This window comes from Lonchura striata, chromosome 3 (assembly GCF_050655825.1).
Source record: "Lonchura striata isolate lonStrDom1 chromosome 3, ASM5065582v1, whole genome shotgun sequence".
Lineage (NCBI taxonomy): Eukaryota > Metazoa > Chordata > Aves > Passeriformes > Estrildidae > Lonchura > Lonchura striata.
This window is the reverse complement of record NC_140705.1, coordinates 31,086,109-31,111,925: the sequence shown is the minus strand read 5'-3', so window position 1 is coordinate 31,111,925 and position 25,817 is coordinate 31,086,109. Positions and strand designations below refer to the sequence as shown.

General features: G+C 36.5%; 1 protein-coding gene across 7 annotated transcripts in view; it reads left to right on the top strand.

Moving 5' to 3' along the window:
- The window catches only part of COL12A1 (collagen type XII alpha 1 chain), a 98,010-nt gene that overhangs the window by 32,035 nt on the left and 40,158 nt on the right, over window positions 1–25,817 (top strand). For all 7 annotated transcript variants that reach the window (XM_085576407.1, XM_085576405.1, XM_085576409.1 and 4 more), the window contains 23 exons: window positions 1,681–1,950; window positions 3,816–4,082; window positions 6,054–6,246; window positions 7,739–7,860; window positions 10,462–10,611; window positions 10,698–10,817; window positions 11,330–11,494; window positions 11,684–11,830; window positions 12,447–12,586; window positions 13,720–13,849; window positions 14,876–15,021; window positions 15,288–15,417; window positions 16,195–16,334; window positions 17,069–17,198; window positions 18,572–18,711; window positions 18,996–19,128; window positions 19,230–19,256; window positions 19,567–19,709; window positions 21,826–21,955; window positions 22,809–22,948; window positions 23,339–23,468; window positions 24,152–24,294; window positions 25,093–25,222. In XM_085576407.1, the coding sequence (XP_085432533.1) occupies window positions 1,681–1,950; window positions 3,816–4,082; window positions 6,054–6,246; window positions 7,739–7,860; window positions 10,462–10,611; window positions 10,698–10,817; window positions 11,330–11,494; window positions 11,684–11,830; window positions 12,447–12,586; window positions 13,720–13,849; window positions 14,876–15,021; window positions 15,288–15,417; window positions 16,195–16,334; window positions 17,069–17,198; window positions 18,572–18,711; window positions 18,996–19,128; window positions 19,230–19,256; window positions 19,567–19,709; window positions 21,826–21,955; window positions 22,809–22,948; window positions 23,339–23,468; window positions 24,152–24,294; window positions 25,093–25,222 (3,366 nt within the window). The remainder of the gene's footprint in view (window positions 1–1,680; window positions 1,951–3,815; window positions 4,083–6,053; window positions 6,247–7,738; window positions 7,861–10,461; window positions 10,612–10,697; window positions 10,818–11,329; window positions 11,495–11,683; window positions 11,831–12,446; window positions 12,587–13,719; window positions 13,850–14,875; window positions 15,022–15,287; window positions 15,418–16,194; window positions 16,335–17,068; window positions 17,199–18,571; window positions 18,712–18,995; window positions 19,129–19,229; window positions 19,257–19,566; window positions 19,710–21,825; window positions 21,956–22,808; window positions 22,949–23,338; window positions 23,469–24,151; window positions 24,295–25,092; window positions 25,223–25,817) is intronic.

Below are 25,817 nucleotides of genomic sequence, written 5' to 3'. Positions count from 1 at the left end.
ATGAGACTAAGTAGTGGAAATTGGATAAGTATTGAATTCTTCTGTGTTAAAATAATTTTTATTCTGCTCCTGTGGCTGCTATGGGTTAGTGCAAGGATGTATTTTTATCAGTGAGGGTAAAACTTAACTGTGATGCCATGAGGCCACCCCAAGTGTTTAAGTCCTCTTGCTAAGCAAGAGCCACTCAGGAGTCCTGTACAGTGAGAAATCCCACAGAGAATACACATTAAAGAACCGAGTACTTCTTTGTCTATGTGGATCTGATTTCATAGAGCCCTTTTGCAGATTTTTCTATGATGAGGCTGTTGCACTAAATCCACCAGTCAATGCTCCTTTCCTGCTATCAAAAGAAAGCCATCGCAACAGGAAAATTGAACATATGTTATGATTAAACTACTGTATACATATGTACTAATTAAACTAAAATTAAACTGCTACATTAAACATCTTAAGCAGAGGCACTCCTTTCACTGCAACACTTTAGACCAATGAGCTTCACTTTTAAGCAGGGGAATTACTCTGGTGTGTTAGGTGAGACTCAAATATCCATTTGACACTGGATTTCATAGACTAATGAGCTGCTTCCTTTGTTCTAAGCTGACTGAAACGAAGTACAGGGAGGAAAGATATACAGGTCTTATGAATGGAAAGATGGAGAGTGTTTTCTGCAGTAAGTGTGGGATGATGTAAACACATGCAAATTAATTGTGAGCATAAAATGAAAGAGCTGATCTGGTAAGTGGGACTCTGGAATATGCCAGTACTAATAAATAACAAAATAAAGTTGTCAGAGAAAGGACTCTGATTAGAGGCCTGGGCAGTCATCAAGGATCTGAAGTTCTATAAGGTAAAGTGCCAGATTTTGCACCTGGGATGGGCAATCCTGGATGTACAGACAGAGCAGGGAATGAGATGCTGGAAAGCAGTGCCATAGAAAGGGACCTGGGAGGTCCTTTCTGATGGAAAGTTGAATAGGAGAGGGAAGACAGGAACAGACACTGATCTCTTTTCTGTGGTTACCAGTGACAGGACCCAGGGAATGGCCTGAAGTTGTGTCAGGGGAGATTTAGGTTGCATATTAGAAAAAGGTTCTTCATCCAGAGGGTGATTGGGCACTGGAACAGGCTCCCCAGGGCAGTGGTCACAGCACCAAGCCTGAGAGAGTTTGAGAAGTGTGTGGACGATTCTCTTAGGAACTTGGGACTCCTGGAGATGGTGCTCTGCAGGGCCAGTAGTTGGTGATCCTTCTGGATCCCTTCCAACTCAACAGATTCTATGAGTCTGTGAAAAGCCTCCATTATTTAACCCTAGGAAAAAAATTACACACATAACAATGAAAATGAATGAATGAAAAATTACCTAAGTGAGCTGCACCACATTTACGCACTGGCTTAATGCCAGGTCCTTGAATGCTGTCATTTTTATTTTGCATATTCTAAAGCATGACTGCTAAGTATCTTCCCTGGTAAAAAGAGGATAATTCATAGTCCAAAGTTAGCTTTAAGTATTTTGTTGAAACCTTCATCTATTTTCTCTTGGGACTACCATTGTATGTTATTGAAAATAATATTGATGGGAAAAGTTTGGTTTATCTCTTAAGATCATTTGACTTTTACATTTGTACTTTGCTAATTTTCTTATTCGTGTTTAAGAGAGAATTTGCTGTTTTCCTTCTTGCAGAACGCGGTTCACCACGTAATTTGGTTACCACGGACATAACCGACACTACAGTTGGGTTATCATGGACACCAGCTCCAGGAACAGTTAACCATTACAGGATAGTATGGAAATCACATTATGATGATACCATGGGAGAGAAGAGAGTCCATGGAAATACAGTGGATGCTGTGATAGAAGGCTTGGAGCCAGAGACTAAATACAGGATTTCAGTATATGCAGCCTACAGCAGTGGAGAAGGAGACCCAGTAGAAGGAGAGGCTTTTACTGATGGTAAGAGTAATATATTACCACCATATATAAAATTCTGGTTTTGATGAAATTATAATTTTTAAAGAAAATGGATCTTATTTTTCCTTTTTTTTTTTTGTGAAAAGTTTCCTAAACCAAAATGCCACCTCACCTCAGCCAATTTTGACATTTTGTTGGACCATTAAAAAACCTACAAAAATCTCTTATATGTCATATAGGTTTGAATTCAGCAAGAATTATTTCCAAGTCAAGATATGATTTGGTATGCATATTAGTCTGAATTCAGCCAATTATAGGCTTGGCGTGACTGCTAAAAATCAGGTGAAGGAAATACAGATAGAGCAAGAAGGAAAGATGGGATGCATTCCCACAGAATCAATGAGTTTCCTTTCCAAGTTATTACCCTTCCAATCTTCACAGTCCTCAAATTGAGCCTCACTGGGTGATTTTGATGTTTGTTATCTGCCTTTTTGGGGCTTTTTTTTTTCTTATTTGCTGAACATTATGTTGTGTTTGTCAAAGCAGGCTCAAGCCTCTCCTGCAGTGTAGGAAAGTGGAAAAACACAGAGACTAGGGATGACTTATTTCTTTTTTGCAAGAACTGGCAAGTAAAGGAGTCAGAATGAATCAAGGGATGTCCTGGACAAGGCTTAACATTTCTATTGTTTGCCTAAAGGGGCCATGTGAAGACAAAGCCTGAGGGAAGGCTCTGGGGGAGCATCATTGTGTTTACATGTTCTTATGCTCTGTCCTAAGTATCTGTTTTGACTACTGTTGGAGACAGACTGCTGAATTACGTTAACCTTTGTCCTTGACCCAGTGCAGTTTTTCTTAAGGTTTTGGAAGAGTAGTGATTGCTGTTGTTAGTAAGAGCTGACTCCCCAGGGTCAAAGCAGACTGCTGACCCACAGCTTCCTTCTTGGTTCAAGTACAGCAGCACTAGCTGTTCGAGCTTTTCCAGGTTAGTTGGGTAGCCTAGCCTTATCGTTTGTGCTGACTCTCTGTGTGCTGACTGAGGGAACGCTGTTGGGTCTATCAATAGCCCCAGACCTGGGGTTAATAGCCTGAAACTAATACTGTATCTTTCTGGTATACACACAATTAGAAATTGTCAATTCCCAGGACCTACAAAGCCTACCTTACTGTGTGTTGAAATACTGATGGATTCCACCATGCCAAGAGAGTTCAGCTTTGCCAAAACCTAGATGGCTGATTTTGGCTGACAGCCAGCATTGCATACCTGTCATTTCACTTGGAATTATTTATACCATTTGTACAGTCTGGAAAATATATCTTAGAAGCTGAATGTTGCAATTGTTGAGAAAATGCTTTATTAGTTCAAGGGCCTATTTCAGCACATATGCTATGTTGTGATGAGTGATTTTCCAAGCATTTGGAAAGTCACTCACCTCTATTTGAAGGACAATTTGCATGGGGTTCAACAACCAGCTGTTTAGATATTCACCAGTATGTTATCAGACTTGTAAAGTCAAAACTTTGAAAAGCTATAGGACATTGTGTTCATGAAAATCAATGACTTTATAATTTATCACTTTCATTTGAGTGCTGAATCCATTATTTAATGGATTACTGAAAAACATGACTACATAAAACTCCCAGTTATGCTGTGCCATCATGTGATTTCTACTTCCCTTTTTATTTCTCAGTAGTGAAAACCACACTTCTGTTTGTTTAGTCCATTACAATTGAAAAATAATTAACAATGTCCTGTGAGATTCCCCTCTGTCTTCCCCACAGTCAAATACTGGAATTTTAAAAAGGGCAATTTTATTTTTTAATGCAGTAGAACTAATTTTGTAGTCATGCATTTGAATATATCTGTATATGATAAAGTAAAAATTTATCCATATTTTTACACTGAAAAGTGTCACCAAATGCCAGGACTCTGACAGTAGACAATGAGACAGAAAATACAATGAGAGTTACATGGCAGCCTGCGCCTGGGAAAGTCTTGTCTTATCGTGTGAACTACAGAGCACGCAGTGGAGGAAGACAAATGTCTGGAAGAGTAAATGCTCCTGCTACCAGCATAGTGTTAAAGCGACTTAAGCCCCGTACTACGTATGACCTAACTGTTGTTCCAATTTATGATTTTGGACATGGGAAATCAAGAAAAGGAGAAGGAACAACAGGTATGTACCACAAGTTTATACAGGATTTCATAATACAAGCTTTGTGCTTAAAATTAATAATCAAGAAACATAGAAAAATATGGTGGAGTCTGCCAAGATCATGAATTGACAGGAAAATTAATGAAAATATTATAAGTTAAGAAGAGAGTTTGATTTTTTTTGAAATTCCATTGTGGCATAGCCTGAACACAGCTTTTTGCTGTTGATATTAAAAGGTGTAAGTACAGTGTAAAATCTGTTTAAAAATACTAGAATTGTTTTGAAATGCTGTCATCAGAAGTTCAAACAAGGTGTTTTGTGAGGAAGACAGGCTACTTAATCAAGTGTTGTCAACTGTTGCATATTTTGCCTTTTGCTTGTGGGTGTTGATTAAATAGCTACCCAGCATCCTGTTATTTAGGTTTGTTTTCTCTGGTCACCATGTTTTCTGTGGAAAACACAAGATACTTAAAAGGGGGAATAGATGATTTTGAAGATTTATCTGTGTAAGTCTGACTTCACAGTCTTTTGGACAGGCGGTCTTCTCCCTCAGAAACTGAAACTTTAAAATGTTTATTAAGTCTCAGTGAAAGCATTTTTGTGGTAAAAGCAAAATTCATTTTCTACTCTATCTTTAGTATGAATGTGATGCTGGTCTTATATTTTGTAAGGAAATATTCTCTATATGTTCAGATCAATTAGATTTAGTGTCAGTTTTCTGCTTCCATAGATGGAAAGCTATTACCTAAAGAGAATCTTCTTCAAGATGTTTCTGCCTGTCTGACACTAGTGCCATTCACTGAGGTACTCTGTAGATAGTTCATGCCATTCTCTGTTTTCTGAGTATATGTTATATTGAATGACAGGAAGTAAGATAAAGGTATCCTAACAGTGGAGATATCAGCACCTTAGTTACTAAAGAAAGGTTTCTTCTTAACCTAAAATGTGGTTGATATAAAGGAGTAATGAAAACTTGATCAGCTCTTGACCAATAAGTAGTTGTTTAATGCTGAAAATTATACTGAGATAAATTTTAGATCATCCAGCTGCTTTTGATTTTTGAACTCTTCGTCTTGATACAGATATGCATTTTCTTTCAGTCTAAATAACTGGTGGTAAACACTCTTTGGAAGCAAGTGGGGCCTGAGTAATCTTTTTAGTTGAAGTTATCTTGATAACTCGAGGAGTATGATGAGAGATGAGACAGAGAATATGTACTTTCCTTGTGAGTAGGAGTGTATCTACTGTTTCTCAGCAGAATTCACATTTTGAGGACATTTATGATCTTTTGGCTATACCTAGATAATTGCATAGGCACAGGGACAAAGGAATTTTTTTCCCTCTGTCTTTCAGGCCAAAGCTATAGTGGTAGCTTTTTGTTTACTCCAATTCTCTTTTTTTTTTTTTTTTTGAACTTTGAGCTTACACTGATGCATTATTTTCCATGAGTGCACTTTAAAGTTGCACACAAGCAAGAGTTTCACACAAGCAAAAGTTGCACAAAATGCAGAAGCTAGCAACAGCTTGTTAACCATTGCCTGTGGGTACTGCCCTGCAGTGGGCAGCTGTTAGTCTCCTGTGGAAGTTGCTCTTGACCTAAAAACCTCAAGCTGTTTGGCTGGCACTCCTCAGAAGAACTGTTTTTTGACACACTGCCACACCAGTGGCTGGTGAAATTGCTTTAGCTGCCAGGCAATTTATTCCTCAGTACACTGACTGCAGAGGGAGCCTCAACAAGAGACTTAGCCCATGTACCTATTGGTTAGACAGCTAAAAGTAAGTGACAGGAATCTCATCTTTTATCTCTTAATACTTGTCTTTGTGTCTAAAGAAATGAACAAAGAGCTTAGGATTGTCACTAATACTAGATTTGCATAGACATATATATATATATATATATATATATATATACACACAAACTTAAAAGCATACTTGTTGATTTTTTGCCATATGCAGACCCGATCTAAACTCTTTTATTTCCCACCCTTTCAGCTTCTCCCTTTAAGCCACCTCGAAATCTGAGAACTTCTGATTCAACTATGTCAAGTTTCAGAGTAACCTGGGAGCCAGCCCCGGGGAGAGTGAAGGGGTACAAAGTAACTTTCCACCCTACTGAAGATGATGGGAGTCTTGGAGAATTAATTGTGGGGCCATATGACAGCACAGTTGTATTGGAGGAGCTTAGGTATGGATATTCCCTTATATTGGTCTTTGTTTTGTTTTGTTTCCTTTAAATAATTTTAGCCTAGGGTTTTGTTTAATCATGATCTGATATTGAAATGCTTGGCAAAATCTACTGTAAGTTAAGTGAGTAATTTTGTCAATTAGCTATGAAAATTCTGTTATGCCATCTCTGAAATGTACCTGACAGGTTTCTTTCTATGATTATTCATTTACATCACTTGTGGTGTTCTCACAGGAACTGAAGGAGGCAAAGATATAATACGGCTGAGGCGGTATTCCATATTTCACATATAATGAAGAAAGATAATGAAGGATATTTGGGGTTTCTAAAGTTTCTTGTCCCATATTTCTAAAAAGATGCTTAGTTTAGCTCTGGATTAATTTTCTCAGAGGTTTGGATTTTTAAAGCAGGCTTCACAAGAATCACACAGTCATAGAATGGTTCGGGTTGAAAGTGATTAAAGATCATCTAGTTCCCACCCCGTTGACATGGGCACCTTCCAGTAGATCAGGTTGCTCAAAGCCATATCCAACCTAGTCTTGATGCCCTGGGATGGGACACCCACAACTTCTCTGGGCCACCTGTTCAAGTGTCACACCACCCTCACAGTAAATAGCTTCTTCCTAATATCTGATCTAAATCTATTTTCAGTTTAAAGCCATTACTTTCTGCCCTATCACCACATGCCTCTGTTAGAAGTGCTGCTCCAGCTTTCTTTAGGCTCCCTTTAGGTGCTGGAAGTTTACCATAAGGTCTCTCCAGACCCTTCTCTTCTCTAGGCTGAGCAACCCAAACTCAGCCTGTCTTCACAGGATAAATACTCCATCCCTCTGATCATCTTTTTAATATTTCTCTGGACTCATTAAAAGAGGTCCAAGCCTTTCTTATATTGGTGGCTCCAGAGCTGGATGCTGTACTTTGAAGGTGAGAATCAACTCCCTTGACCCTCTGGTTGCTTCTTGTGATGCAGCTCAGGCGTCACTCCCAGTCCCTTAATTTGCTCTCTGTGACCTTCCAGCAGTGTGGCTGGAGCACCTTTCAGTGAAAACTGAGGCAAAACTATAATTCAGTACTTCAGCCTTCTCTATATCCTGGGTATCCAGGTCTCCCATTTTCTTCTGGAGGGGGCCCATTTTCTCCCTAATCTTCCTTTTATCATCAATATACCATAGAAACTTTTTTGTTGCCCTTGATGTCCCTGGCCTGATTTAACTCTATAAGGACTTTAGCTTTCCTAACCTAATCTCTGGCTGCCTGGACAATTTCTCTTCACAGAATTAAATAACTTGAATGATTAAGGCTATAAAATTAAGTATAGAATGTAAAATCAGCTTTTAAATTGTTGTAACATCAATGTCATTATTTGGGCTAAATGTTTTAGCACCTTCTTTTCCATGAAGCATTTTTTCCTTTGAGAATTTAATAAGTGAAGTGTTTAGCATTTAACTAACCAAATGACTTTACTTAAAGTACACCTCTTTGACTATTTCAGGGCAGGAACTACCTATAAGGTAAATGTTTTTGGGATGTTTGAAGGAGGAGAGAGCAACCCTCTGGTTGGACAAGAGATGACCACCCTTTCAGATACTACTACGGAGCCATTTTTATCTAGAGGTAAACAACTGATTTGAAGAAAATGCAGTCTTTATTTTGGATAAAAAATAGGTCAAAAGTTTACTACATTTTTCTTTTGTTTTTCTAATGTGCATACATACTTGTTTACAGGATTCATTATACTCCCTTCCCTGATGACATAAACCCTATTCTGAAATGACCACAAAGCATGTCCCAATTCACAATTCTAGTCCTCTGCACCCTCCAGATGATCTTACAAAGATGATAACACAGGCAACCTGTGTTTTGCTGATTATTCAAAGTCATCTGCATTGCATTTTCAAGTCGTCCACATCTGTGTTAAATCACATAAGGTCAAATTTTTGAACAGAGATCGTGGCTCATCTACAGGGGTCCTCACAGGAGTAGAACAAGGAATTTTAAGCAGATTGTTGGCCCTTTGCTTGTCCTTATATGGTGACTTCTTGTTTTAAGACTAAGATCATATGAACAAAGATCTTATTGTTGCAAATGTCCTGGGGTTAATGTATATTATTAAGTTCATATTCAACATAGTCATTGTTTAGTATTTTGTTTCTTTTTCTATAGTAGGAGGAGACTTTTTCACAAAGGCAGTTGCAGAGTGCTCTCAAGTATGTCTTTGGGAGCTGCTCACTGTATAGCTAGTAAACCTTTCTTTCAAGGTTTTTGTGAATGTTATGATATTATCTCCCTTTGGTGTGGTTAGTAGGCCTCTGCATGTTAATATTTGTGCTCAGTGTACTCTCAGTCCTTCATGGAAAGCATAAAAAAGCAGGTCTGCTTCTGAATAGCCAAGTATACATGAATAAGTAAAGCCTTTTCTCCTCTGTAATTTCAATTCTTGCATAACCATCAGAGAGAACTTGGTGAGGAGAAAGAACCTAACTGCAAAGCCCTTTCAGAGTTAAATAAAGAAAAAAGGTTTCTGACAGCTGACTATATTGTTTTTGCTTAGTCCACATTAGGCTGTGTAAAAAATACTCATCTTGTATATGACTTTATTGAAACATTTTTAGAAACTTCCTAAATAATTTGTGTCCTACTCTGTGTGATAATAGAGGGTCAAACTGAAAAAAAACCACCCTAGGACAGGCCATCGGTGACATTAGACTAAAACTTTAATAAGGCTGGCAAAAAAAATTGCACAAAGAGTGGTTTGTTATTTTTCATTATAGCAGCTCTCATTTCTGTCTTCAGTGTTGCACTCTTTAAGCTAATTAGTTTTATTAATGCATGGATTTGAGTCATGGTTAATGTGAAAAATTAATTTATATCTTGGACTGCAAATGTAACAGTAAATTATTTATTAAAGGGGGGTGAAATCATGCTAGATCTGGCACATTTAATAGAATTTTCCATGTGAGGGACTATAATATGTTGGAAGAAATATAAAAGTCAAAATAGATTAACTTTTTTATTGTACATAAAGTTAACTTTAACTTTCATATTAAAGTTATGCATGCAATTTTTTGAACTAGCATGTTTTGACTTAAACCCTACTCCCATCTGATTTTATTGTCCTGACTAAAGACTAGATCTATATTTTCTGTGCAGAAGAGGATCATGCTTTTAACCCCCAGGTACATGGAATAGTTATATTCATGAGTCTACAGTGTTGGATCAATTCTGTGGAACATATATGAAATCACAATATCTTTCAACTATGATGAGTGTGGATGATTTTTCTCAATGGGATTTCTTCCATATAAAGACCAGAAGCTCTGATGGCAGGAAGCCAGAAAAGTTGCAGCTGGTAACAAAATCTACAGGAAAAAAGAGAGAAAGGATTTAGTTTTTTGTGTTTTGTTTTTTTGGTTTTTTTTTTTTTTTTTTGGCTAATGGCTGTGGATAAAATTATTATGTCTTTCTGTTTTGTATAAATTGTTATTTTCCCTGTGATGAAAACAATATGATGCATATTTTATTTTGTAATTTGTAAACTGAAGATATCTGAAATAACCTTCTACCCTTTGAGAACATTGCAGCTTTATATGAATGTTTGTTCTTGTTCCCTCTGTATCTCTTGACCTGTGTTTATGCTTGTGTGTCTTCTCTGGATTGTGCTCTTTCTTTTCTGTACATGCAAACTTCTATACCACACGTATTATTATGTCTTTTTCCCCTGAAATTTGAGGAATGCTGTTTACATGAAAGTGATTGTAATATATGCTGTTAATCCTACTATTACATGGTTGAAAATTAATCAGTAGTTTAGCTATCTATATATGACAGACCAAACTACCATAAAATTGTATAATCTAATAGTGATTACTTCCATATCAGTGGTTCATTTAGTAGTCTTTTACAAAACTTCTGAAATCAAGTTATCCACTATATTTAAAGGCCAGAACAGACAATGACATGACAAAAGAGAGCACTGGCCTTGACATTTGCAAAGGCTTATTTTTAAAGGGAAACATACATGAAGGAATTTAGACAGCTTTTGCCATGGAACCACTGACTAGTGTGAATAGTGCTCTCAAATAGGTCATACTTGACAGAGTGCCAGTGAATAAAACTAGAGCTATTTTGGAAGCTAACTCATGACATATGTCATCTAAAAGGATGGGGAAAGAAAGCCATCATGCTAAGGCTATATTTTTCTGGTTGACACGGCAGGTTTAGAATGTAGAACCAGAGCAGAAGCTGATATTGTGCTACTGGTGGATGGCTCATGGAGTATCGGGAGGCCAAATTTTAAAACCATCAGGAACTTCATTGCCCGTATTGTTGAAATTTTTGATATTGGTCCCGACAAAGTCCAGATTGGTAAGTTCTCATATGTTGAAGGAAAAATGGAGCATAACTGCTACAGAGACACAGAATGATTGAGTAAATGATGACTTTTTTCCTAGGTCTTGCACAATATAGTGGTGATCCCAGGACAGAATGGAATCTCAATGCTTACCGAACCAAACAGTCTTTGTTAGAGGCTGTAGCCAACTTACCATACAAAGGAGGCAATACTCTAACAGGTAAGTCACAGGGCCAGGATTTCACTTAAGCTATAGTGAAAATTATTCTAGTGGCTGACCCTCATATTATTCAGTGAATCCAAATGTGTCTGTGATGAAAGGGACTTAACAGTTCAGCTCAGTATGGTTGGAAGAGGTCCAGCATAGTCTTGTAAACTCAGGAGAAATGTGTTAGAAGAGGTTTTGGGTGATGAAGAGCTTGTGTTTCTGTTGAGCCTATAAGAAGAAGAAAGGTCAATTCCATATCAGTGTTGGGGTAAAGATAACCAGCAACCAGGAGGAGTAGTGGAAGTCAGGAGGGTGATGCACACCAGGTAAGAGAGCACCTGAATAATGCCAGTTGCTGTGATCTATATGGTGAGCTGCAATTAGATTCAAAATTCTTCTATATGGAAATAAACTGTGGAACTATGTTGTCAGAGTGAAGTCACTAGGATGCACTAATTTCTTTTACTGTGACAGCTATATGAAAATAGTTTGCAGTGATGGTTACTTTGTTTGTGTCATGCTAGGAATGGCCTTGGATTTTATCTTAAGAAACAACTTCAAACCAGTTGCTGGTTTAAGGCCCAGAGCTCGCAAAATTGGTGTTCTCATCACCGATGGTAAATCACAAGATGATGTAGTTGCCCCTTCAAGAAAACTCAGAGATGAGGGAGTGGAACTGTATGCAATTGGTAAGTATTCTATGATGGGGTGGCTTGCAGCAACCCCCACCTGCTCATCTGCTAAATGCAGAGAGAAGTGACCACATACATAAGTACATAAAAGGTTATTCAAATAATGTGTTTAGGGACTTAATTGCATGTTATTGTGCTTCATGGCCCTAATTTCTAACAGGTTTTGCTTTCTTCTTCTCTTGAAAGGTATCAAAAATGCAGATGAAAATGAATTGAAGCAGATTGCAACAGATCCAGATGACATCCATGCTTACAATGTTGCAGATTTCTCCTTCCTGGCTACCATTGTTGATAATGTAACCACAAATCTGTGTAACAGCGTGAAAGGTCCAGGTACATCACATTTTCAGTCTGTTTCATTCTTTATCCATTTATGTGCTTGCACTGCTAGTTCCTTTTTATTACTTATTGGGAACACTGTGTTAGCTGTGGGCTGTTTTTTCAGCTGGTGATATGAGGAAGTTGTGCAGACCACCTGGACTACCCTGCAGGGGTCCTTCCTTTTCTTCCAACAGTGACTGTGTTATAACTAACGCAGCATGACGTTGCTGGATGTGCCTTCTTTTTCTCCCAATAATCATGAAGTATCTTTCTTAGTGTGTCAGCTTTTTATTCATTGTGGCATGTTTTTTGATGATACACACCTAATAAGGAAAATTTTAGCAGCCCTGCTCTTTTCAAGTGTTAATGTCTGACAGCCCAAAACCAAAGCTGAGCATGAAAGACCAGTAATGTTAGATGATGGTTCTTCAGTGAAACACTGCTGTTGAAGGTAGAATAGGAATTACAGGGAACTTGTTTAATCTTGAATGTATTAATATGAGCTATCTCTTCATGCAGTTGTTTTAAGAATTCCTGAAGAGAAATAAATATAAGTAACTACACAAAATGGTTTTTTCCCTTCTGATAAGATAAATGAATATCTTTTTAATTTGCTTCCCTCTTGCAGGTGATTTGCCACCTCCTTCAAATTTAGTTATTTCAGAAGTGACACCTCGTTCTTTCAGACTGAGATGGAGCCCACCTCCTGAGAGTGTTGATAGATACAGAGTTGAATATTATCCTACCTCTGGAGGTAGCCCTAAACAAGTAAGTATTGTATGTTCATATTTTACATTGATTGTCCAGTATAACCTTGGGCTTCCATATCACGGTAATATAATTCTAAATTTGTGCTGAGCAGGATGTAAAAGCTACGTAAAAATGCTCCTAAGGTCAAGAATATAATGCCTTTGTCAATGTTACACAAAATTACAAAAATTAGGAGCATATATATTACTTTGGTTGTTTTAGTGTCATGAATCCAGAAATATAACATATTTCTTACAAAGAGTTGTCTTCTATTTCCAGTAACTCCTTTATTTTCATATTCCACTGTCATATATTAGTTAAAATATGTTTGTACCAGAAATTTTCTGACCATACAGGGTAAGCCCCCTGTCCTTTTTATGCACTTCCTTCTTTGTAGAGAAAAAGACAGTGGGGGATGCAGGTTGTAAGAAGTACTTAGATTAACACTATATGACTCCAAACTGTTTATTACACAGGATAAAACTTGTGGTTACTACTTCTCTACACAGAGAGCTGGCAACTCTTGGTCCTGAGAAATCTGAATTGCTCATTACTGTATTTAACCAAACAGAATAGTACCTAGGAAAATGAAATGTTTAGAAGAACAGTTAGGTGCCTCTGCGTACCTAGCTCTGAACATCCCATCTTTGACTGTGTCTTCAAATCTTGAATTTAGCTCATGGAGACTTAAAGATTTGGCCTTTGATTAAAGTTTGAGCTGTTGTTCCAGTGCACACTGACTTTGCAATTTTACTTCTTCCTGGCATTTCTGTTTTACAAAGTGTTTCCAATGCCCTGTGCTGCAACCATCTGGATTATCCTGGATTTTGAATTTTTTATCAAATTTTTTCCCTGGTCCATTCTTTATGTTCTTTAGTGATGTAAAAGTGCAAACCATATGTGAGATAAGAATGCACTGTAAGTGATGCTAAGTAGATCCAGCATAATTTAAAATGTGTCCACCTGAGATTTTCCTACAGCTTGCTTTGCAAAAATAATGCTATATTGTCAGACAAAATGTATGCAAAATTAGGACCAGAATTATCTCCTTGTCATTGATTTCTGCAGTTTCACAAGGAAGGATTGCTTTTATTAGAGATAAGATTACAAACATATTTTTCTTACAGTGATTAACATTGCTTCTCTTGTAGTTTTATGTAAGTAGGATGGAAAGAACAACAGTTCTGAAAGATCTACAACCTGAAACAGAATATGTGGTTAATGTGTTTTCTGTGGTAGAAGATGAAAGCAGTGAACCTCTGATCGGCAGGGAAACAACTTGTAAGTTAGAAATGGGTCTTGAATAACATGTTAACAGCCAGTTTGGCACCTGGGGAACTGTCCAGTACAACTTTCAGCACTAGGGCAGTAGAACTTTCAGCACTATGGATTTTCTTCTTAGCAGAAGTAAAATATTTAATTTGAATTACCAAACTGTATAGTCTTACTCTGATTGTTTAGACCTTGTTGTCTTGAAGACTTCAGCAAAGTGAAACTATGATGTGGGAGAAAATATTTGTCCCAGCTTCTTTCTAGGCTCATAAAGCATGGCTGTACAAAACTAGAAAAAGAGACATGAATTACAAGACAGATTTTATAAATTCCTGAAATCTGATGAAAAATTGTTTATGCTACATAATTAATTCCTGCTACAACCAGAAAGAATTATTTCTAATTAGCAAAAGCTAATTCAACACAATTATGCCACTTCTATGAGTTATAGCTCAGCTATGTTTCTCCTTTGAGCTGTCTACATTGATTTCAGGTATATTTATGCTGTATGCAATATAGAGTGACTCTTCTGCCTCTTTAATAATGTTGAATATCTGCTATTCATTTCACTTATTTATTTTGTATTAGGCTTGTTGAAAATCCTTAAAATGTGTATAATTTTTATGAAGTCTGTGTTACTTTTTCATATGGTTTCATGGAAAATTTTCATTTATTTTAATTTATTTAATAATTTGAGAAATATAGAAAACAAAAAGAAAGGACAAGCCAGTTATATTGTTTTGTATTTGAATTTTCAAGTGAGTTAATGTTGCTTTCTAAAAGATTAAAATGTTTCAGTGCAGACTACTTGTTAGAGTTTTTGCTGCGTGTGTAGAAAATCTGTGGCCACATTCAAAACAGTATTACCATTACCTCATTCTTATACTAAGTATTTAAATGCCACTGTTTGCATATCACCTGTCTACTACCCATAACATGCCCTAATACCCATATGCAATATTCTGTGGTATGACCTGTGATATAAAATATTAAGAAGCGGCACAAAATAAATTAATATATATTTTTATTTGACAGTGCCAATCTCTTCAGTTAGAAACTTGAATGTTTATGACATTGGATCAACTTACATGAGAGTGAGATGGGAACCTCTCAATGGAGCTACTGGTTATTTGTTAGCATATGAACCTGTGAATGCTACAGTCCCAGCCACGGAGAAAGAGGTAAGAGAACTTGTCTTTGCTACCTGTACTCTACCAAAAACAAATTAAGAAAAAATGTTAGACTATCATAGTAGTCAAAAGACTAGCATGCACTTCTTGAAGTGCAGTGAACTTACTGGGATATTATATACAATGACATCAGTCAGGAAACTGTAAATATACTGTGAATCTCACAAACAAAATTCCCTTGAAGCTAAATCATTGTTTGCTTTTCTGCCCTTGCTTTCTTCAGTTTTCAAACATGTTGTGTTATTTTTCATGCGCAGATGCATGTGGGACCATCAGTGAATGAGGTGCAGCTGGTAGATCTCATTCCCAACACCGAGTACACTTTAACAGCTTACGTATTGTTTGGTGATATGAAGAGTGACCCACTCACCACACAGGAAGTGACATGTATGGACATCTTGATTTTTGCTTTTTTATTGCTTCAGCAATGCCTAATTTTAATTATATTTCATGGAACAGTTTTTATATCATCTGTTTCATTTAGAAGACCATCTTAACCATGTATTATGCATTTTCTAACACTTACACATTTCCCAAAGACTTCAAAGGCAATTTCAATGAGGAGGGTCCAGCTACTAAAAGGGGAACAATATAATTTTTAACTTAAATAATGAAGGAAATCTTGAGATCACAGTGTTTTAAAAGGTTTCAATTTTGCTTGTATTAATTTAGAAACCTTGTTCCCAAATTCAGACATCCTCTAAAGCATAGAAAATACTAAAGAAACATGCTATATCAAGAAAAAAAAATCTAAAAATGGCTTCTTTTTTATGCCTTTCCTTAAAGATTTCCTATTGGCAGAGGCATGCTTCTGGTCTAGATGCATGCAGCATGGCTACTTTTATGTCCTTAAAATTTTTAAACAATTAGCCATAGAAAAGTGACTGTTGTCACAAAACATTATGGTCTTCCAGTTACTTCTGGAAGTGTTGTGCTCATAAGTTACAAAGGTGAAACTACGATATTTTTTGCTCATTGCTGGGAGAATGAGCTTCTGAACTCTCTCCTCTAATGCTCAGGTCAATGAACTTTTCAGAAAGTGGTTGCCTCAATTCACTGAAAAGACTTTAACTGAAAGACATGAAAAGAATTCACTTCCATCTGTGAGAGACCTATACCTCTGCTATGAATAGCATTCATTTACTACTATCATTCTTTTTACAGTACCTTTGCCTGGACCCAGAAGTTTAACAATTCAGGATGTTACTCACAGCACCATGAACGTTCTTTGGGATCCTGCCCCAGGAAAAGTTCGAAAATACATCCTAAGATACAAAATAGCTGATGATGCTGATGTAAAGGAGGTAACATTTTTAAAGGACTAGGAAAATTTTATTTTGAGAAGCTAGATTACTAAAATAATAGTAAAGGTACTATTCTAGCTTACCAGTGAGACTAAAGAACATCAGTTCATAGTGATTGCAGTAAGGAAAGGGTATACATTTCTTGGAAACTGAATGAACAGTCTTCCTTCTCCTCCTCCAGAGAGGGAAAAAATCCTCAAACTGACTGACGAATTTTCATATCTTTTGGTAAATAGCCATTTCTATGCTCTATTTAAATATTGTACTGCCAAGGTCTGAGAACAGCTTACAATTAAGAAGACAGGATAGTGGAATAAAGGTATGTTAGGCCCTTTGCCTACTGACAGAATATGCATGAGCATTGTTAGAGATGTCTTTTAGTTATGTACAAGCTTTCCTTAATTGTGCTGCTTGTATAGGCATAAACCAGCTCTTGAAGAATTAAATTTGTTTTTAAAGGAACCAGAATTTCCCAAAGGTTCAGTCTGCATCCTTGTTTCCAAAGGAATAAAACAGTGAATGATTCCACAAGTGCTATGTGTATCTGATATAATGTTTTGCAAAGGAATTAGTAGAGAACACTCAACATTCAGGTGTAAACTTAAGAGCAAATGGTAAAACTTAGTGCAAAATACTTCTTTGTTTTTCAGTTCAGGAACTTCTGCCATTAGACCAAATGCAGAATAGGAAATAGAGCAATTTACAATTCTTTAAGTCACTATTTTTATTCTTAGGTGGAACTTGACAGACTCAAAACCAGCATTACTCTCTCTGACCTTTCCTCTCAAAAACTGTACAATGTAAAAGTTGTCGCAGTATATGATGAAGGGGAATCCATACCAACAAATGCAGAAGCTGTCACTCGTAAGTTTTCCTAATAATAATTCTTGTGGTTGTATTTGCCTTATGTTTGATTTAAATGATGCGTGTTGCAATATGTTACTGAATTTAGGTGGAGCTCTAATCTGAAAAATACTTTATTTATATTTGTAGCATTATTTGCAATATAATAAACAGCAGAAACCTTAGATGAGTTGCATCTTACTGCAGTGAACACTGACATTGCAGTCTGCAGAGAGGTGAAGAACCACTGAAGCAAAACTATTTCTATTTACAGACTGAAGGAGAAGTGTAGGTGTAGAATTGATAAGAAAATATGAGGACAATAGGGAAAAGGTTTATCAAATCTTTGCAGGAATCTAGGCAAGTGAGTAAGAAGCTGGGCCATATACTAGAGGATTAGAGAGACACAATCCTACCTCTGATGCAAGAGAGTTTTTGCATCATGGAATGCTAAAGCCACCTTTACTTTTAGAGAATCATAAAGGCAGCATTTGAATAACCTCACCAAATGGACTGCACAGGCTGTAAGAACTGATCTTCATATAAGAGATGTGAAAGACTGAAAGGAGAAAGCAGCTATCAAGGAAGTTCTCATCCTAATCAAGGCTTAGGATTTAAGAATATAGTGAACCAGAAAAGCTACAATAGAAAAGAGTAATTTTACCTTTTCACTGGCCCTCCATCTGGTGTGGAAAAGAAGAAAAATCCCATTCATATTCTCTCTCATTTTTTTTTCTGAATTTTTCATTTGGTAGTCTAATGTATTTAAAAATGCTTGGAGATTTCCTGCTTGCTGTTGTGCTAGTCTTTGCTCTGTACCTGTGGTTTTGTGTGAATGTGTGTGTGAGGAAAGAAGAGGAAAGGTCTGCCAAAGAAATTATTTCAAGTTTAATTCTCTGGTTGTACTTATTTACATATTTTTTCCCAGTGGCTATAATATTTCCCCTCCATAACCTTCAGTTAACCTATGTGAATTCTTTCAAAATAAGTGGTGACTTATTTGGCTTATAGAAAGAATTTTAAAATTTGCGAGAAACTCATGCAGGAACCTGACCTGTGTCTATGGGAGTTCATATTCACTCCATGTAACTCCAAAATGCAACCACCAGGGCTTCAGTTGTTTTGAGTAGACATGTGAGTTGCTGCTCTGCTGAGGTCTGTTTTATCTGACAATGACCTAATGATGTGACCTTATAAAGGATAATTTGTTTAGTGTAAGTGCACTGGGTTATGTGACAGCATTTGATTGTAGTCATTAGAAGAATGGTATCTGAGAGATGAATCTTCTACATAATCTTCTAAATCAGACATTATTTGTCTGAGTAATTCCTTTGTTTAACTGTATTTATTTTGTAGCTACATTTTGTGGAATATTTTTCTTTTTCTCATAATAGAGCCTGTGCCAGCACCAGTCAATCTCAGAATCACAGATATAACTACGAATAGTTTCAGGGGTACTTGGGATCATGGAGCTCCAGATGTCTCTCTATATAGAATAACATGGGGGCCCTATGGAAAAGCAGAAAAACAGGAGGTAAGAATAGACAGCCACCTTAAACTTTTATGGGCAGTATCTCAGAGGGTCTATTTTTAAACCCAGAAATGTAATTGATAAATGGTCTATAACTTGGAAATTCAGTGAGAAAGTGTAGGATGCATACTTACAGCCATGTTCTTACAGCCATGTTCTTACAGCCATATTCAGTGATATTACTGAGTCAAAACTCAGTTATATCCCACTCTGTTTGCCTGTTTAATTTGTATGTTTTGGTTTTGTTTATTTATCTTTCCCCCCTTTTTTTTTAATTTCTTCACAAGACTATCTTAAATGGGGAAGAGAATAGTTTGGTCTTTGAAAATTTGAATCCAGATACATTATATGATGTCTCAGTTACTGCCATCTATCCTGATGAATCAGAAAGTGATGAGCTCATTGGCAGTGAAAGAACATGTAAGTAAATTAAGGGATTCTGCATGTTGTTATTCATAATTATTGAAACAGAAGGCATACACATACAAGAATTCTGAAAATTCTTTCTATTTTTTTCCTAGTACCCTTGGTACCTATCACTACACAAGGTAAGAATCTGAATTTCCAGGTACCATTTTATTGAAGGAAACTCATAGCTCTCTTTTTCTAAACTGTGATGAATGTTGACATTAAAAAGCTGAGATCATTTAATAAATATTATTGCGTATTTAGAAGAATACTAAACACTAGATTACCACATGTTTATTATTTTACAAACATTACAGTTTATGTTCCTCTGTACTTAATACGTTCTGCTCTTGATCAGGCATTCACACAGCCTTAAAAGTAAGATTGAAGTGTTTGTCTCTGCTCTTTGGTGAGCAACATATTTATTATTTTCTTTATTATGCTTCTCAGCCCCAAAGAGTGGCCCACGAAACCTTCAGGTGTACAATGCAACTTCACACAGTTTGACTGTCAAATGGGATCCTGCCAGTGGTCGAGTGCAGAGATACAGGATCATTTACCAACCTATCAGTGGGGATGGCCCTGAACAGTCGGTAACTAATTTTGAAGTGCTAAAGTTATTCAACCTTAAATGCAACTTTCTGCAAAGTAATCCATTCAAATAATTTCTTTTCAAAGCACAACACTGTATTTACTAATTACCTTTTATGTGAAGATTTATATTTTTAGTGAGTAAGTATATAATCCTACCTTTTTTTCCTCCCCTTTCAAATCCAAGTTACAATACTCTTAATTGAACAGCAATAATTTTGGATGCATCCTGTTTTCTCAAAAAATCTCATAATCATAGACTCATTTAGGTTGGAAAAGATCTTTGAGTTCATAAATTCCAACTGATTATCCATGGATAAAACTAAAATAAAGTGTGTTGAGGAATAAGTCAATCAGCATCTAAGGCTACAAGTCACGGATAGAGGTGTCAGGACAATCAATAATATGAACTACCATGACTACTTTCATAGTCCAGAGTTTTCCATAGTTCCCATAGTGTGGTTCCCATGTTATCAGAAGACTGCCATGGAACATGCTGTGAACAGTTGAGACTGTCTCTCACCACTCTAGGGTCAGAATAAACACACAGAGGTAGCACTTGCAAGGAGAATTACATGCAAAGCATATGCTAATGAAGTATTTAAGGTATTTTAGACTCTTTTACTGTGATGAGAAGCTGTAATGCTGTGGGGAGACAGTATTTTAAGATCAGCCAGCTTTCCCTGTGTTGTCAGCACAAATGGTTTTGGCTACTGGCAGCCTATGCAACACAGACTGGGAATGGTAATTCAGTCAGGCTGTTTATCAGAAGTGTGGGCTACTTAAAAATGCCTGATTCTGTAGTGGGAGGCTGTTGTGGTTACTGTCAAATGAGTCAGAGGAACAGTCTCAGATGAGAACCACATTCATTTAGCTCGCCTCTGCAATCGGAGATCACACATGTTCAGAAGTATATCTAGGAATATTTACTTTAGAATCAGTTGGATATTTACACACCCATTTTAACTCTCCTGAACACCATGCATTTGGGTTGAGGTAATTGAAATGTATATTGAGCAGTCAAACAATATTTTAGTGAGAAATCACTAGAGGAATAAAGAACAGCAATAAGTTTAATTAACATCTGTAATTAATTGCTGGCAGTCGAGTAAAAAGGGAATTAGGATCATTGTCTTGAAATCTGTGCAAAGAATACGATTAATAGACTTAATTGCTTACAGCTTGTTATAGAGTCAAGCAGTGCCTGTTGGAGAAAAAAATCTCTTTTTAAAGAGAGCACACAGAACTCTCCTAGTCTACTCACGGCATTTAATGTCTGTTTGCAAATGACTTGCAGTCACATGATCATAATGCCTTGTCTTTTGCTACTCTGATATTTTATTAAACTGTAGGTGCTGGGTAGGCAGTAGAATAGTTCCCACCAAAGTATTTAAAATATAATTTCTGGGGGGTTTTCATTGCCCTGTCTGACTTTTAATAGTCTCAGCACCAAGAGGAATTGAAGATAGAAAAAAAGGTCTGCAAAATCTGCACACTGAACTGGAGAGACCATCAGGATCATTTAGGGTCAGGTTTTGAAAGGCAATCAGATATTAAAATGTAGAGGCAGCCATAGTGGGGTGATAAAAGCATTTGTGCTTTGAAAGGAGTTTTATACACTTGAGTACAAAAAAACTCTTTGATTGTAAGTTAAAGTAGGCTGCTTGTAAATTAAAATAATCTACTGCTATGAAATGTGAAGATGTGTAAATGCTTTCTTGTTGTCAGTTCTTCATCAGCAGATTATTTGAAGTGTTATGCTGAACATGTTAGCTGAATAGGCTTTGAAAATGATCTTAAAAGTACAAAGAATGATAGAAGTTACATTATAATTTGTGCAGGTACATATCTGTGGGCTTATATATAATTGTGGTTGTATTTAAGTTTAGAGATTTTAAAGAATATTGGCTTTGTGTCTAAACTTGCTAAAACAAATATATACTAAATATTACTACTGTTCAATGTCTACTGCCAGTGTCAGTCACAAGAAAATTGCAGCATTTGATGCATCACAGTGTTTTCCAGTCTGCATCAAATGATTGTGTTCTTTACTGTAGCAATAAGCACCAACAGAGAGTATAAAAGGGATTTTAATATTTTCCTTTTGTTTTACTGCAGACTACTGTTGGGGGACGACAGAACAGCGTGGTGATACAGAAGCTGCAGCCTGACACACCATATGCTATTACTGTGTCATCAATGTATGCAGATGGTGAGGGGGGGCGAATGACAGGACGAGGCAGAACCAGTAAGTAATTTCTTCAGGTCTTATGAGGTACAAGACAATATTGATGTATTGCTTTTCAGAAGAGCTGAGAAAACTTTCATATAATTTGTATTTGTAATTTTTCCTTTGGTGGCTTTCAAGTTTCTGAAGTAAGAACACCTGTTAGTCTACTGGTTGTACATAAACCTTGGACCACTGCCTTTGACTGGATGCCTAGTTTTTACAGCTGAGAGAAACCCTAATCTTACTATGGAACTTCTTCCTCATTTTAATTTGATTAATTGTTTTATGCCATTATTTAGTAAACACCTTAGAGCATCTGAGAGCATGTTACCCTCATATATGTGTGCTTTTAAGCAGCTTCAATTGAGAGGCTGATCTTCATAGTGCATAAAGTGTGCACTTTAGGACTCTGCCATTTTATATTGATGCATTATTTTGATTCTGCTATAGAAATCACTGAGTGATTTGCTATCAGAGACACTCCAAGGGTATAAAACCCATTTCAATGTATTTACTTAAACAATTGTATGACTAGAAGATTATTAATTCCATTTCATTTACTTTAATTATGAGCTTGCAGTAAAAAGTCGGACACAACAATGGACTTGGTGAGGAATGAAGAAAAAATCCTAGTGAACTCATTGCATAATTCCAACATAGTGTCTAGAAATAAACTTTTCTGACTAGCATTGTTGTGTTGGATAGGGCTGATGTGTTCTGATTGATGAAGATAAATAACATTTAGCATGTGCTATGAAACCTATTTTTAAAATTTTAATGTAATGTAAGGATATATTACAGAGGCATGTTCTGACAGCAAAAAGGAGATAACAGAGTTCCACATTTCTGACATCTTATTGATCTGTTTCAGAACCTCTCACCACTGTGAAGAACTTGCTAGTTTATGACCCAACCACCAGTACTCTGAATATTCGATGGGACCATGCAGAAGGAAGTCCTCGTCAGTACAAAGTGTTTTATGGACCTACAGCTGGAGGTGCAGAAGAAATGGTAAATTTTTCATGTGGATCTCACTAACCATCTCAGAAAAATTACAGCTCATGGTGGTGGTGAGAGAAATGCTGCTGGGTGAAGTAGGTCTGGTTTGCCTATGCAGTGGCTTTTTTTCTGTTCATAGCCAGTCTGTAGAAAATGCACAGCACCTCCATGGAAGTTCCTCCCATATGTATTAAAGATGTTTGATTTCATATACTAGACCATTCTCAGCATGGGATTTAAAACCACACACAATTTTCAGTTTCTTTATCCCTAGGGCACTGTGTGTGAATGTAACGCTGACTTCAGGGTGTGCAAAAGGTTATAAAGTTAGCAGATTTCATTTCTACCCATTTTTACTGCTAAGTCATGTGACTGTAAACTTTTGTATTTTTAAATTTATAGACCACAGTACCAGGAAATACAAACTATGTCATCCTGAGGACTCTTGAACCCAACACACCTTACACTGTAACTGTGGTTCCAGTTTTCCCAGAGGGGGATGGTGGGCGTACCTCTGACACTGGACGTACCTGTAAGTAAAATGGCCCTTTTCAAGAAGATGTTAGAATTTTTTAATGAATGGCCTCAGATGATTAGAAATTGATTTTACATTAAAAGTTTACCTGCTTGGTTATTTTTGCAGCTTTTAAACTTATTCTGTTTCTTTTGCTTATTTGTGGGGGGGATTTTGGTCCACTTAACTCAGGCAAGCTTAGCTCCAAAAGTTGTGCAGCACATTTACTGTTTACTTCACAGAACAATAAAATAGTAATTGCAGTGCTAGTAGAAATACTTGTGAACAAAGAGTAAATATTGGTGTTAATCCATGGTAATGTCCATGTATGTACTGAAAATTTGGGCTACTAATGTCAGTTTGACCTGATATTAGTAGCCCAAATGTGTAGTTTATGGGTATTTTTCATACATATCTGATCAACAATAGGATAACAAAGTGTTATGATAATATTTTCAATTTGCAGTACAAACATGTACTTTGCTGCTTGGTATGGAAGTTTGGAAAGACTGAATATGGAGGTTCTTAGCTTTGTAAATTTTGGGCTAACAAAAGTAATAAATTTTGGGCTAACAAAAGTAATGTGTTTATCTTGGGCTGAGGTGCTTTCAGCTTCTTTTGAGCAATGTTGTAAATTCATTTAGAAATGGAACTTATACAAGCAACTTTGTAAAATGTATTTTAAATTATCCTTGATCTAGTGGAGAGAGGAACACCAAGAAACATTCACATTTACAATCCCACACCAAACAGCATGAATGTCCGTTGGGAACCTGCTCCAGGTCCAGTACAGCAATATAGAATTAATTATGCTCCACTGTCTGGCCCAAGGCCATCAGAATCTGTAAGTAATTTAGCTTTTATACTATTAGTCAAAAGTGTGTAGAGAATATTGCTTCCTTCCATGAGTGTAAAAAATAATAGTAAACTGAGGCCAACTGTCTGCCCAGGAGAGTCTCTGCTGAAAGCACAGTTTTTATAGGAGTCTAGTCCATTGTTAATAAAGGCTTAATTTGGTAAAATGAAAGAAATTAGACTCCCCCATTTAGAACTCTGCATTGAGGATGAAGTATCCTTTATCATATTGCGGGTAAATACAAGTTTTTTTTTTCCCAAGAGAATTGGAGACAACACATATTATTAGGAATTGTGTAATAATGAAACCAGATGCCAGGTTTATGTGATTTTACCACCAAACTATCTGCTTACCCCAAATCATTATTCTTTTTTGCGGGTTGGCGAGCACTGAAATCTGGATATGGGTAAAAAGGTACCCTCCAGGTGTGAAGTAAGAATTCTTGGATTTCTATAGAAATAAGTGCAGTTTTAAAATTACGACCATAAATGTACTCACACAAAATGTATACCCATATAGTACATGTAGTTGTACATGATTTTATGTAAGGAATTTTAAGGACTTTTTAGTAAAAATTGTGTTTGCAGAACAAGAGCTCCTTATACGATTTTTTCTTTCACTGCTATTGAATTTTTATCAATATTACATGTTTATTTTAAACTGATGCTATTTTTCTTGGACAGTGAGTTTCCAATTTTTCTATATTTCATTCAAATTATTTTCTAAAAAAGATGGTATAAGCTGAAACTTTATTTATATAAATAAATAAAGTTGTTTCTGTTTTAGATTGTGGTGCCAGGCAACACTCGTGATGTGATTCTTGAGCGCTTGACTCCTGACACCGCTTACTCAATAAGTGTTATAGCTCTGTATGCAGATGGAGAGGGAAATCCAAGCCAAGCACAGGGAAGAACATGTAAGAGACAGTCAATGCTTGTGTTATGAAATATATGTCAAAACTGGTGTGTGAAGAACTTATAAAATTAGTTACCATCATAAATAATGTAAGCTATTTAGTGCAAGTCTGAATTAATGCATCTGAATTATGCCTGCAGCAATTATAGGCCTCTGTGGCAGGGAACTTTTGCTATGCTGTCTGTCAGCTGTGGTACTTTAACAATTAGTAATGTAATTTTAAACTGTGAAATAAGTTTAATTTGAATGTGTAAGAGTTAAAAAGCTCTTTCCAAAATCAAATTACTGGTGAATAACAACTTATCTTTTGTAAAAAAAAAAAAAAGTCTATTAAGATGGGTAGAATTGGTTGTCAGTAGGAAAAAAAGGGATTCATGTTCAGTGTCTGATATAGTAATTGTATGTGTTGGCTTCCCCAGCCCTTTGTTTTTTGCTGCAGATACCTAAACACCAAAATCTCCTTGTTGAAACTTATCTCACAGGATCTTGGTTGAGTTATGCTTAGATTCTTTAAAATTCATACTAGAAGTAACAGGTGCAGAACCTGTCAACAACAAGAAATTTTTCTTCTATGTTTTCCCTGTAAATTCCCCAAA